At 36.8% G+C, this 15,433-nt stretch overlaps 1 protein-coding gene across 6 annotated transcripts in view; it reads left to right on the forward strand.

Moving 5' to 3' along the window:
- Plppr5 (phospholipid phosphatase related 5) overlaps nucleotides 1-15,211 on the forward strand; it is a 274,811-nt gene extending 259,600 nt beyond the window's left edge. For all 6 annotated transcript variants that reach the window (XM_031375292.1, XM_031375294.1, XM_031375293.1 and 3 more), the window contains one exon: nucleotides 12,286-15,211. In XM_031375292.1, the coding sequence (XP_031231152.1) occupies nucleotides 12,286-12,318 (33 nt within the window). In that variant the 3' untranslated portion in view covers nucleotides 12,319-15,211. The remainder of the gene's footprint in view (nucleotides 1-12,285) is intronic.
- The last annotated feature ends 222 nt before the right edge of the window (nucleotides 15,212-15,433 follow it).

Genomic DNA, 15,433 nt, shown 5'->3' on the forward strand with positions numbered 1-15,433 from the left:
AATATCATCCTGAGTGAGGTAACACAATCACAAAAGAACACACATGGTATGCACTCTCTGATAAATGGTTATTAGCCCAGAAGTTTGGGATACAGAAAGAACAAACCACAAGAAACTCAAGAAGAAGGAAGACCAAAATGTGGACATTTCATTCCTTCTTAAAAGGGTGAACAAAACAGCCATGGAAGGAGTTGCAGAGACTAACTATGGAGGAGAGACTGAAGGAAGGACAAGCCAGCCTAAATATAGCTATCTCATGAGAGGCTCTGACAGTACCTGACTAACACAGATGTAGAGGCTCACAGCCATTCATTGAACTGAGTATAAGGCCCCCAGTGAAGGAGTTAGAGAAAGTACCAAAGGAGCTGAAGGGTTTTTAGTCCCTTAGGACGAACTTCAATATGAACAAACTAGTACCCTCAGAGCTCCTAGGGACTCAACCACCAACCAAGGACTATACATGGTGGGACTGATTGTTCTGGCAGCATGTGTATAGTAGAAGATTGCAAAGCCAATCATCAATGGGAGGAGAGGCCCTTGGCCCTGTGAAGGTTCTATGCCCCAGTGTAAGGAAATGCCAGGGTCAATAAGTGGGAGAGGGTGGGGTGGCAGTCATGGGGAGCAGGGAGGCAACAGGAGTTTGTTCTTGTTGTTTTTGTTTGTTTGTTTGTTTTTTGGAGGGGAAAGGAGAAATCATATGACATGTAAATAAAGAAAATATCTAATAAAAAATAAAACTATTTTGCCTTTTTAAAAAGGTAGATTAAAAAATAAAAGAGACATACAAAGAAACTGACATGAGAAAAGGCACCAAGTAGAGAAGACATTCACTTACCAAAGCCTTTCTTCTAGGACAGGGTAGCCATCAGAGCAGTGATGGTGTTATCTAATTGTCTTTATATCTTAGGATATACTGTAAAAAAATAAACCTCTTTTTAAAAATAAATATTTGAATATATAATATGGGAGAGTTAAGCAGATATCAGTTCAAATTGAAATATTCACTAGAACTTCTTAGAGATTCATTGGAAATTAACAATACTGAAAAACAGTATACAATTATAGATTGTAACAGCTTTAAGAACAAGGAAAGTAACAGATACAGATGCTGTGATAGGAGACAGTGTTAGTCTCAACCACTAACTACTTCTTCAAGCAGAACATTTTTCCTGTTTCATTTAATTTGGATTTGGCTATTGGCCTGTGAATAGAACTTACAGAGACTTCATGGGTCAGAAATTTACTGGGCCTTGAGAATTTCTGTCCACTTTGTTGGCCTAAGCTTTCTCCTTGTAGGAGCTTGCTTCAGCCTATACTCCAGGACAGGAAAACATGGGAAGTAGAACAGCTCCACAGAACCTAGCCACCAATGTGTAGTATGAGAAATAGGCATTGGGAACCACAGGGTTTTACAGACTGTCAGAGCATACATTCCAAAGTCACATGTACTCCCAGGAGGAAAAGAGAGGGGCCTGCTCTATTTAGTCATGGTTCTTAGGAGCCATACATTCATACATACAACACACACTCTCTTTTTAGTTTTGTGTGTGTGTGTGTGTGTGTGTGTTTGTGTTGTCTATAGTTATTAGATTGGAAATGTGTGGTCCTGTAAAGGCTGTCTGCATACTGGGGACCTAAAGAAAGATAAAGTAGATAGAGCCAGCTATAAATATCAATTTCACATCAGATGATAACACAATAATCAATCAAAGGAAAAGAATTAGGTCTTGACAAGAAAAGGAATGAACTTGAAGGAATAGTTTACAGGTACACTTCCTAGAAGGATAAATGGCTTATCACAAATGTGTAACCTGTGCCAGTCCTTGAAACAAATAATATAAATGAACACCCTGGTTAAACAAACCATTAGTGGAGTGAAAAGCAATGAGCAGTAGTTAAGATTCCAGAAATCTCCAGATGTCCCAAAGATATGCACCATTATGAATGGAAATCGTCATGCTGACTATCATGGTAACTGCAGAAGCAAATGATACAAATAGAAACATTTAAAAGAATTTCAAATGACTGAGGAAGCCTGTACAGTGAGCTTTCCATTGTCTTAGTAGCAGATTATAGGATGACAGTAGTCAAAGAGAAATAGGAGCTAAAATGTATTCAGAATTTTGTGGTGTGTGTGTGTTTGTCTGTGAAAAGAGCTAGTTTTTAGCAGTTCCTTTGTATTTCAAACTCAGGATCTCTTATGTGTATGGCAGGCTTTTGTTTTCCCAAGGCAAACAGGATTATATACTTCTGTGCTCCTTGGTAAAAATTCCTTTAAAGTTTCAGAATGTTGTAACCATCCATCTATTTAAGATTCCGTTGCTTTTCTATAAAGCAAATCTTTGTTTCATGGAACTGTTTAATGGTACATAATGTTCTATAGGACCATATGAGACAACTTTAGTTGTGATTAGACATCGCAGTAGTTAATAGGCATTAACTGATACATACTTTAAGCACTTAAGCCTAGTTTTGAGCATATGTGGAAAGTAATTAAAAGAAATAAAAATTTACATGCTATTCTCATATATTTTATTTTGTTTTAAAACCAAATTTAAAATGGAAACAAAATGTGACACTTATATATGTCTAAGCTGCTTTTGTTTGTTTTGATTTTCATTTTTTAAGAAAACTTTTAAGCATGTTTTAAAATTTCTTCTGTTTTTGATTTGAGATAGAGGTAGATAGTTACATATATACATAAATGATAGATAGTAAAAGATAAATAGATGATAAACACATACATATATAAATAGATGATAGATACATATATATATATGTACACATACATAGATGACAGGTAGATTCCTAGATGATAGATAGATGATTACATAGATACATAGATGATAAATATCTAGATGCATAAATACCTAGATGATTGATAGATAAGTAGATACATACATAAATGATAGACACATACATACATCGACACATAGATGATAAATAGATAGATAAATACCTAGATACCTAGATGACAGATAGATTGATGGATAGATAGATAGATAGATAGATAGATAGATAGATAGATAGATAGATAATGCATTTAGGTAGGTGGAGAAGTAGGAAGGATCTGCAAGTAGTTGGACAAGGGGAAAACAATCAAAATTTTTTTATGAAAAACGTTTTAAACAAACCAAAAATACTTAGAGCAGCCATTAACATCTTTTAGACGAACTATGCACTAGACACACTAGCATAGGTCTATGGATTCAGGATTGATTTTTCCACACTATCTATGAATTGTATTAGATAGAGAATGACAACCAGATTTCTTCTTCTTTTTCTTTTTTTGTTTTGTTTTGTTTTGTTTCCCAGGGGCTTTTTGTAAAAGCTTCTTTATGAGAATTACTTTTGAATGGCTTCGTGGCATCATGGGTGATGAATATTGCTTAAGTGGATATGATTCACTTGGCTGATAGTTAAGGGAGTCTATGCAGTGGTGGAGTGATGGGTGAACAATCTCTCCCCAGCATCACACTCATTCATACACAGACAGGTGTTCAGAGCTGTCAACTTCTCCCCTCAGTGTGGAACATCTAAGAATGACGAAAATTTTCTGTGGAGAAAGTACTCTACAGAAATACTCTACAGTAGAGAAAAATGGCTACAACTAGGGGAATAAACAGTAAACCAAACACATTGTCTTGGAACTGACCCACCCTCACCCACTTTATAAATTTATTGTTTTAGGTAAAGAAAGAGTTAAAGAGCAAAAGTCATCAATTGGGATATCTTTCTCCTTGCTTAAAAAATTAAAATGCAGGGCTGAGGTTGTAGTTTAGTAGTTATTGCCTACTGTGCTTGAGACCCTGAGATGGACTAAAGATCTGAAAAATAAACAAACAAACAAACAAATAAAACATGGAAGATAGAAAAAAAAGAAGGAAGTATTCAGATAAACAAAACAAAATGGACAGGATATGGATACCCATATCCAATCGTTGTGATAGCTTGAAATTCTCTCTCTCTCTCTCTCTCTCTCTCTCTCTCTCTCTCTCTCTCTCTCTCTCTCTCCCTCTCTCTCTCTCTCCCTCTCTCTCTCTCTCTCTCTCTCTCTCTCTCTGTGTGTGTGTGTGTGTGTATGTGTTATGTATGTGAGGTGCATATAAACATTTGTATATTTATGTATGTATATGAATGGGCATGAATATGTATGAATTTGTGTAGGAAAGCCAAAGGTTTATACCTGGTGTCTCCCTCTATTGTTCTCTATGTTGTTTTTCAACATATTTTGTCACTGACCACGAATCTGGTCAATTCAGCTGCATTAGGTGGTCATACTCGCAGCACTAAACAATAGACATACCTACTATGCCCAGCTTTTTACCTGGGTACTTAGAATTCAACCTCAGGTCCTCATGTTTGTATGACAAGTATTTTTCTTGCTGAGCTACTGCCTCAAGCCCCTTGAAACATTTTCTTAAAGCAGATTTCAAGGCCCTGTGAGAAGGTCATATGTGTTGCCACATCCTTGGAACATTAGCACTTTGAAACTTGAGGTAAGAAAACCATGGTGCCTACATAGAGACTATGAGAGCTTGTCTCACAAAATAAAAACAAAAACTTTTGGATTGTGAACATGGGTTTCTATACCAAATGATTCAGTTTGCCCACATCTGTTACTCTAAATGCAGTTATAAATCAATAAATAAAAGAAATAAATCATCAACCTTAACAGTAAAAGCTAAGCTTCTATAAAAGATTAACAGATGCCTCAAGCTAGGTGGGAACTTCCCGCACAAAATGGCATTTCAGATGCTATAAGAAAACATCAGAATACATCCTATTGCCATTGTACAATGAAGGAGACATAGAGAAATTAATATGACCAGGATTAGAAACCTGCCCATATTAAAAATGGTATCTTTCATTTTGAGGGCAATATATTCTACATTTTTCACCTCAGATATCACATTCAAGATAAGATTGTTCTCTTATACAATAATATAAACATATGTGGAGAAATTATTATCCGTATAAATTATGTGAGCCTCTGCAGTATTAAAAAACTCCTCTTCCAGTTTCTCACAGTTACTAACAACATTAAAGCAAACATTATAGATATGTGTCCTTGTATGGTCAAGTATTGATTTAAGTTCATAGGAATGGAAATGCTGAATGGGGAGTGAGTGCTTTAGATTTAATTCATAATTCATGCATCTATGTCCTCTTTGACAATGGAAAATAAGGTCCTTCAGACTCTTCGTCACCTTAATAGACACAAACAAGGTAGCTTATTGCAAATGTGTTATTAGAATATTTTCCAATACATTTATTTTATAGTTTTTTTGTGGAATCAAAACAATTAGATATTGAAATAATGATTCCATACCTAAAAACCCAAATTATAAACATTAGTACCATGCCTTTGGACAGCTCATGGTTGTTAGTCCTATTTTTAAAATTAAATTCAGGTATAATAAGAAGTAACTTACACCCTGTAAAATTGCCGTTCTGTGTGTGCATGTGTCTGTTCATGTCTCCACACATGTATGTGAGAGCTGGAAACCAACCTTGACCTCCCTTAGATGTCATCTACCTTGTTTCTGAGACAGGATTTCTGAACACCATGGAACTGACAGTGAGTTAGGCTGGCTAGCCTGTGAGCCCCAGGTTCTCTGCTGTCTCTGATTGTCCAGCACTAGGGTTACAAATGTGCACCACCATACCTGGTGGTTTTGAAGTGGGTTCTGCAGATGAAACTTGGGTCCTCAATCTTGTAGAGCAAGCACTTTACACACTTTACATATGGAGGTATCTCTCTATTTCCTAAAATCCCCAATCTCATGGGTTCTGACAGAAATAGGCTTTCATATAACAATCATCAATACTAAGCTATGGAATTTTCAATTTACCCAGAACAGTTGCCATATTATAATCAGCCCACCTCCAACATCCATCCCTGGTAACCACTGATCTGTCTTCTATGCCTGCACTTCTTTCTGCCTTTCCCAGGGTGTTATAAGTGGGCTGACATTATATGTAAGTTTTTTAGTCCGCCCCCTTTCTGGGTGTCAATGGGCTTTCCACTCTTCCTTTTTTATTGATGAGAGGTGTTCTGTTGGGTACCTCTACCCCAGCTTTTTTCCCATTGGCTGGCTTGAGGGTATTTGGGTTGAATGTCATTGAAGGAAATCATGAATGCAGCTGATATAAATATTAATACACAGGATTTTGTATGAATAAACACTTTTATTCATTCATAAATTACACACACACCTGGAAAAAGGAAAGTAGGCCATCTGGATTTTTACTGACTAGTCCATTTTTATGGAAACAGGCAAGCTTATTGGTGTTAATCAGCAACTGGTTATAAAAGAGTTTATTGTACATCTGCCTCTTTATCTATGTCCTCTAACTCTTCTTTGTTGGGGATTGCTCTGTGCTTATGTAGCCAATCCAAAGCATTTTCAAAGGTTAAAATGGAATAAAACAAACAAGGTTACATTTAGGTTAAATTAATTTGAAAGAAACATGGAGAATAACTTATGGGTAAGTTTCAGTTACTAAAAATATAAACATTATTTCTATTAGGGTTGTAGTAAATGAAACTTGAATAAATACCAAGTCAAAGACCTGTAGTAGATTTCTCAATCATGTGAGATTAAAATATAGTGATGAGGGAGATTGTTCTGAAAGTAGTCACAGAGGGCAGTGCCAAGGGTTGTGGTGGATGAGGACATGCACCTATAAGTAGGGACACCTACTTATACTTTGTAGCATCTCCTATGAAAAGATAGAATCATTTGCCAACAGGTAGAGTAAGTGCATGGGGATAAGATGCTTGGGGAAGATCAGCATTAACTGAAGGGGCCAGATGAGTGGGAAAAATAGAATCTAAAACTGGGGTGGATGTCAGAATTAGCAGTCAAGAAGTGTCCACATAGTCAAACTTTGCAGTCAGACAGACAAGGGAACCTGGGAGTTTACATTCCTAATGTGGTAGGTTTCTGGGAATGTAGCCAAGACTGTGAACTAAAGGTGTGATAGAGAAGAAAGTGCTGAATCTTAGGAAGGATATAAACCTTAAAGGACAAAGTGTTTGTATACCTACATCCACACAGGGCCACTTTTTATAGCACTTTCAAAATGGGTAAATTTCTGCACTGCTAGCCCAGGGATTTCTGCTGCAATGGGCACTGGCTTAGGTCTGGAGTTCAAGGTGGTACACATCAAGCTTCCAAGATTTGGATATTAAGCTGTAACTTGGATTCAATGCAAAGGTGTCAGCAGATCCTCTAATCCTGCAGCTCTCAATAAGGCCTGCACACTAGGGTCTACCAGAGAGCCCATCAGCATTCTGGTGTCTGGGTGGGGACTCTGGCCAGTTAGATCCAAGCCTCTGGAGCTGTGCCTGTATTTAGTCAAACTCCAACATGAAGCCCAGAATGAGCACCAGTACTACTAAAGATTGGGTCTGGGAGCTGCATCCTCCATAACTACTCAGGCTCCTAAGCTCTGTAGCTAACACTCTGGAAGAACCTAGACCCCCGTTTCATTTAGTTAACTTCCCAAAGGAAGCCTTTCAAAGATCCATTCTTCCTAGGGAGAGAGGATTCTCTCAGAAAGTAGTTTTTTAACCCCTTTTAATTGCTCAAAAAAGAACAGAAAAAAGACTCTGATTTAATACAAAATTCAGCACTACAACAAAGCTAGTGTAGATAAACTGTCCTCTTGCCCAATGGAGCTCATTTCTCAGTTTTACTTTTCTGCATTCCCACTTTCTATAAACAAAATAATTGCTTACTTTGAATTTTACAGCCAACTCCACAGGTCCAAATCTGAATTTCTCTAATATTGTCTTCATCATTAAAACATGATCTCCAGGTCCATCTATTTCCCCAAGAATTTCATAAATTCATTGGATATTAGCCCTCTATCAGATATAAGATTGGTAAAGATCTTTTCCCAATTTGTTGGTTGCTGTTTTGTCCTATTGACAGTGTCTTTTGCCTTACAGAAGCTTTGCAACTTTATGAAGTCCCATTTGTCCATTCTTGATCTTAGAGCATAAGCTATTGGTGTTCTGTTCAGGAAATTTTCCCCTGTGCCCATGTGCTCAAGGCTCTTCCCCACTTTCTTTTCTATTAGTTTGAGTGTATCTGGTTTTATGTGGAGGGCCTTGATCCACTTGGACTTGAGCTTTGTACAAGGAGATAGGAATGGATCAATTTGCATTCTCTACATGCTAACAGTCAGTTGAGCCAGCACATTTGTTGAAAATGCTGTCTTTTTACCACTGGATGGGTTTAGCTCCTCTGTCAAAGGTCAAGTGGCCATAGGAGAATATCATCCTGAGTGAGGTAACCCAATCACAAAAGAACACACATGGTATGCATTCTCTGATAAGTGGATATTAGCCCAGAAGATTGGAATACACAATGTACAAACTACAAACCATAAGAAACTCAAGAAGGAAGACCAAAATGTGGATAGTTCGTTCCTTCTTAAAAGGGGGAACAAAACACCCATGGAAGGAGTTGTAGAGACTAACTATGGAGCAGAAACTAAAGGAAGGACAATTCAGAGACTGCTCCACCTGGGAATCCTTCCCATATTCAATCATCAAATCGAGACACTATTGTGGATACCAGCAAGTGCTGAATGACAGGAGCCTGATATAGCTGTCTCCTGAGAGGCTCTGACAGTACCCAACTAATACAGAAGTAGAGGCTCACAGCCATCCATTGGACTGAGCACAGGGTCCCCAATGAAGGAGCTAGAGAAAGGACCCAAGGAGCTGAAGGGTTTGCAGCCCCTTAGGATGAACAACAATATGAACTAACCAGTACTCTCAGAGCTCCCAGGGACTAAACCACCAACCAAAGAGTACACATGGTAGGACTAATGGCTCCAGCACCGTATGTATAGAAGAGGATGGCCAAGTTGGTCTTCAATGGGAGGAGAAGTCCTTGGCCCTATGAAGGTTCTATGCTCCAGTGTAGGGGAATGCCAGGGCCAGTAAGCAGGAGGGGTGAGGTGGTGAGCAGTGGATGGTGGGAGGGAACGGGGTTTGTTTTAGTTTTTTATTTTATTTTATTTTATCTTATTTATTTTGGAGGGGAACCTGGGAAAGGACATATTGTAAATAAAGGAAACATCTAATAAAAAACAAAAACAAAAACATGATCTCTTTTTACTAAATATCTTACTCCTTTCACAAATCATTAGGAGGAAGACTTCACATGGCATATTGGGCCTCACAGAACACATTCTCCTTTTTGAGTGATACTTTTGTTGCTTGTTTCATTTGGATGTTTTGTTTCTCCTGAAAGAATCATTGTAACACCAGGCTGATCTTATGTAGCAACATCTACCCTTGAACTCTGTATCCTATCTTTTGGTTGGGATTGTAGGCATGGGTCATTATATCAAGCATTTTCTGTTCTCTCTCCTGTCCATGTTCCCTGCCTCTAAGACGACAATGAATAAAATAAGAACACAAATAGGAGAATGAAGTATGACAATGTTTATGATTATGACATCCAATCTTAACTTCCCCTGGCAAAATGGAGGCAGCATTCTCATAACAATGGACTCGCTGGTGGATTTAACAATAACTCTATGACTTTTTATTCAAAACCATTAGTGCCAGATGTTTTTCAGGATCTGATATATTTCATATTTTAGAAATCCAAGTATCCTGTGGCACATGCACCCAATACAAGAAGGAGACTTTGTAATAAAAATCTGTTGCTTATGGAGCAGGACACAGATCATAAATTGTCTTGTATCATTAAATGGATCTGTATCTTTCTTGTAAGAAACCCTGGGGTTTTGAAGTTGGTTTGGCTACTATAGTTGTATGCTTTCTGAACCGTGGACACTATGATGAAAGAATAAATGGTAAATTTTATTTATAAACTATGTTTAATTCTTTTTTCCTTCCTTTTCATCTTTGATGCTTTAAAATGTTTAATTTTAGCTTGTTCCTTTGAATTTTATCAACAACAATAAATAATAGATAAAGTCAATAGATTGTTGGAATGGGGACAAGAAATACTATGTATGTATCATTTAACATTAATAAAAATCCATTCATAAATATATCTGCATATTATAGGTGAGAAAGCTAGGGGTTTTAGTGGTCTAATTGCTTGGCAATCTTCTATTATGATGGAGCCCACATTTAAACATTTGATAGTCAGCCCATTTGCCTGCAGAGTCTACTGGGCCAGTCAGCTTCCTCACCTAGTCAGTAAATCAGAACACAGACATCCCATTTTGTGTTAAAAACTTACACTGACTTTAAACCTTCTTATTAAGTTACAGGGTCTTTTTGCCAACTTAAAAAGGGAATTTTACCCACTTCTCTCTAGTAAGTGACCTCACTCACTTACAAATTGTTTTGAAGAAATCTTCACATGACCATTTGTTGAGAATCATGGAACCTACTCTCCCTTTAGGATGCTTGTAGCCTTATTTAAACATGGTGTGTGACCTAACAATGTAAGAACCTAGAACTCTGAAGCAACAGATACATTCACTGAAGCAAAGAAGTTAAATTTAAATCATATGTAAAACACACTTTGTAGGTGTTCCAAAACCAATATATTGAAGATGATCAAGAAGAAAACTCACAGGAGAGATCCTTTAAAGACTGCCTTGCCAGGCTCTTCGGCTGGATAATGGGGATTAGCCACTGTGAACACCTCCAATTAAGGCAATAAACGTATGTGCGCACTAGCGCACTGGTGTTGGACCTGTATTGCAAAACTAGAGCAAATACAGAAAAGTGTGTCCTTCTGTGCAGGTTCTTAGCACAACTACAGGAGGGCTGCATCTCACATGTTTGCTTGTCAGCTGCTGTTATTCTTATTTCCATTCCCGCCCCCCTGCCCTCCCATTGGAAATGCAGTATTCCTTAATGAAATAGCCCTTAGTACATTTTAAATTGTATTTTCTGAAATTCTTTGATTCTGAATACTTTTCTGGATTACTTTTGCATCTTCCTGTTTTTGTTTTTGTGTTTTTAAAGAAATTTGCTGTGTGGCAGATCTTGTCAAATAGTAAGCCACCACCAAATTCTGGTGTCAAGTCTTGGCTTACGTGACATTTTGATTATGTTACATGTTTCTATTTATATGGTATAATCCATATATAGAGAGAAATAAAGAGTAAAATGGAGTTTTTCACATAGAATTTGGAGCATTAAATTTGGACTTAAATTGGACTAGAGAGATGGCTCAGTAGTAATGAGCAGTTGTTGCTCTAACAGCATCAAAGCTCAGTTTCTAATACCTATATCTGGCCATTCAGACATGACAAATATCAAAATAGGTCTTAAATTTTCTAAATTTCAGCATCTGAAATGACTTTTAAGACCCAAAGTGACTGTTTTACCAGGGGACACCTGCACTCAAGGACATGCCTCTGTATTTTGCCTGCTGTTGTGCTGTGGACTAAAAAGAACACTTGCTAAGGGACACTTGGCAAGTTCTATTCTTCAACTATTGAGCTTAATCTCTGTTCTATAACCATGCGTAAATCTCTGTCTGTGCAACTGTGAACACAGCTTCTCTGAACATGCAATGTGATGAGAGGGCCTCTGTGTGACTTGCTGTGGTACAATGACATCGACCTTCATGCTCTACCTAAATGCAAGCCCACGTGTGTCAAGGTTAATCATAGACTGTGAAAATTCTACTATGCTATCTTAGTGTCTGTGACACAGTATATGACAGGTCTGAATCTATGTCAATATTAGCCATTCTAAAGGTTTACTTCTCTATCATTTATGACTTTTTAAACAAAGAAGAAGCAGCAAAAGGGATGAGGCTGTAAAGAATTCTGAGGTTGGAGCAAATTGAAACAGCAGCAAACCCCAGCTTGTAGCATGGAATCTGAATTCATACCTCAAAAAATGAAGCACTGAAGTAGATCTCTGTCAACTAGCAAATGCTATTTCAGTCTGTGCGCTTGCCCACCTCACTCCACACCATCTGTTTCACAGGGAGCAATTAGTCTGCATCTACAGCACGCACATTGAAATTCCGTTAACAGTGAACAGAATATTAATTATCTACTGAAATTTTAGTGTTAATTTTGAGTAAAGCAGGTATAACATTTTAATCTATTCAGTTAATTAATAATACTGAATAAAAGATGTAATTAGCTAACATTACATAACAGAACAGAGAAGTGAGTTTAACAACACTGTTTGAGTAACAAACACGTGGGCCACAGTTCTTTATTAAGTTAATAGTTATTTGTCAAAAATGCTAAAGACTTTGTTAAATCAGTTGATCCAGGACTCTGACTTTGGAATCCCCTTTTCTTTTACAGAACCACATCACTGCCTTTGCGGAAGTCACATGATATTGAAGCAGATGGTTTTTCCCTGCACTGGACATCATCCCTATTTACCATACATTCATAACAAAGTTTATTTGATTACACAGGAAATTTATAAAGTTGTCGGAGACTTTTTATAATTTTAAAACTTGATAGCACCCTCTCTGCCCCCTCCTACTAGACTGTGAGCTCCTCAAGAGCAGGACCATGGCTTTCTCTTCTGTATCCCCACCGCCCACGACAAAGCCCAGCACAAGGTGTGGGTGTTCAGTAAAAACACGATGATAAAATGAATAAGTCAATTCTTAAATAAAATGGTTGCTTTAGTTTCTCAAAAAAAAAAAATCTGTGTGACTATGTGGAAAGAAACTCCCTACATGGATTATATTTGTATAAAAGAAACCCTCTATTTTGGGCTACTTAAGCCTTTTTAATTTTTCATATATCTATTCAGCAGTATAGCATACTTAATTTGAAGTGGATTTTGAAAGTCCTGGGGGCTTTTTTATTATGCAGCATGACATTATTTCCATTTTAACAGATTTCAGTGTGTGAAATCATTTTACTTTTAGAAAGTATGTCCTATACTAAATTGTTTGCTCATTATATTATGCTATATTTCACTTAAAACACCATTCATACTACATATTCTAAGACTGGTGCTTCTGCTTTTAAAGGGGAAAATGCCAATTTTTACTGTCACTGAGTAATGTTATCATAATTAAAATTATTTATTTGGACTTTTTCTTTGACAGTTGTGGTTTAATGGTTGTGCTGCAATTCTTTAATGCAGGCAATATTTAGAATATATTATGATAAATCCAGCCACGATACCTTGGATACCTTGTTATTGAGTAACTTTCCATCATTAACAGTATCTCAAAAATGGCTATAGTCCATTATTAAATTTTCTAATTGGTTCAGAACTCAAACAATTTAAATGATAAAGAACCACACCTTAAAATACTATCATGAAGATACTAGAAATATGATTATTGTATTTTTGTAATTGTCTAATACTTTAATTAAAACATATTTATATTTATCATTTAATCCTCATGGCAGTCCTGATTAAACATTGAAAGATGATTTTATTTACATATGATAAAAATAAAGCCAAGACTGATAACATGCCCAGTCCATACCGCTAGTCAAGGGAAGAGTTAAATCTAAATTCAGATTTACCCTGAAACTCTCATTTTTCTCAAATATGCCACAGTTGCCTCGACATTCATGACACTGAGGCCATTAAGAGGCCATTAGGGTCCTGAGAAACTACCTATGTTTAAGAAAAATATGAAGAAATGTTGAAATAGGGACACAGAAGATCTGCAGTGTTTTATATGCTTACTTATATGGAGGACATAAAGAATATCTTTCAAATGCAGAGCTATTTAGGATTCTATTTATAATTCTATTTGAAAGTAATGAAGTTCTAGTGTCTGGATGTGAGGCTTTTGGTAGAAGAGAGGTCCAAATGAAGATTCTCAGCTCTGCGTCTCAGCTACCACTCAGGAAGGAGGCTGAGGGACAGGCTGTACAGTGACCATGTAAATTAAAGATGAAAACAGTCTCCATAGAAGAAGGAGGATGAAGTCATGAGTCACTCTTCAACCTCTAAAGCTAATGCAAGATACTTTGACTTAAATGTGCAGAAAATGATTTTTTTTTTTTAAAAAAAAATCTTTCTAGTCTGAACCTTTAATTTACTCTCTTAATTTCAATAGAAATCAACAAGTAGTTAAACCCAAAGTCTTCTCTGTTCCTTCCAAATGGATTTCGATTGCCCAATTTCAATCCTGCAGAAGTCAAAATACATCTACTAAAAGCCAAATTTAAAAACAAAAAAAATCTCATTTCTATGAATTGCAGATCTCTATAGCAGTTTTATTCTTTTGGAAGTGTAGAGCAAACTTTGCATGTCTTGACAATCTTTAAAGACTCTTTAGAAAGCATTAACAATGGCCAGTTTGCTCCCTAGGATTGAAATAAAGAGTTTCTTGAGCATAATGTCAAGCAAAGGGAGAGTGGCTGGCTAGGTTTGTAAGTGGTTCAAAGGCTACTGGTTCTATATCCATTCAGAAGGACCCAGACAGGAATGAATGGTTTTCCCCTCGGAGGCCTTAACATTACATACGTCAGTGATGAGTTTTATCATCTTCCTAAACCTGATCAGATTAAAAGAGTTATAAATTAAAGAACTAATCAGGGTCAAAGTTAAATCACTTCTGCTATTGTATTTAAGCATCATGAACCCAAAGTTGTGCAATGATAAAGTCCAGGAAAAATTGAAGATGCATGTAAATCAATCAAACCCAGCCAAGAGTACTTAACCACGATGTGACTACTTAGAATCATTTTTAAAAATGCACCTTTAAAAATATGTTAAAACAATGGCTGGAGCTGGAATTCAATGGCACAGCACTTTGAGCATGCACAGGCCCCGGGTTCAATCCCTAGGACCTGTATAAGAAAGCACTAATATCAATATATAAATATGTACATACATAGTCTAGTAAAAGCAGGCAATCACACACCTTTCTGATAGAGACTCTCATTTTTATTCTGCTTCTTTGGGGCCCAGGTCAGTGTAAATTGTTCAAGCTGAAAACTTCAGTAGTATCTGTTTGCATGGCAGAAATTCTGCACAAGTCTTATCCGATGATGCCTAAGGTAACTTAAAAGGCTCTTTTATGTTAAAAGAGAGGTGAACCTTCTTTGACAGAGTTTGTCTATTTGACTTCTAACTGGGCCTCTCTTTTTCTCAGGATCTATCCTAGCCAAATATCTCGTTACATTTCCATAGTTTTCTTTGTGAAAGAACAGTGGGGGAGGAAAGAATTCTCTGCTGTGTATTGTATTTTTCAAATAAAAATTTTAAAACTAAATTAAAAAAAATAAATTTCTTTTTCCCTCATGGATTGGTCTTTATTGGGGTGGAGGAATAAAGAATGCTTGCTAATGTGCATGGAGTTAAGAGTTCTCATATTGGCCAGAGAGTGTTTAAAAATGTTCCAAACTGGCCATTGTAGATAACTTCTAGATAAGGCAAATGGTATATCCTATATCCCATGAATATCCAGGAATCTGGTCAGGCTGCATAGTTACAAAGTATAAACTTCTGGAAACTACTTGAGAC

This window comes from Mastomys coucha, unplaced genomic scaffold (genome assembly GCF_008632895.1).
Source record: "Mastomys coucha isolate ucsf_1 unplaced genomic scaffold, UCSF_Mcou_1 pScaffold16, whole genome shotgun sequence".
Taxonomy (NCBI): domain Eukaryota; kingdom Metazoa; phylum Chordata; class Mammalia; order Rodentia; family Muridae; genus Mastomys; species Mastomys coucha.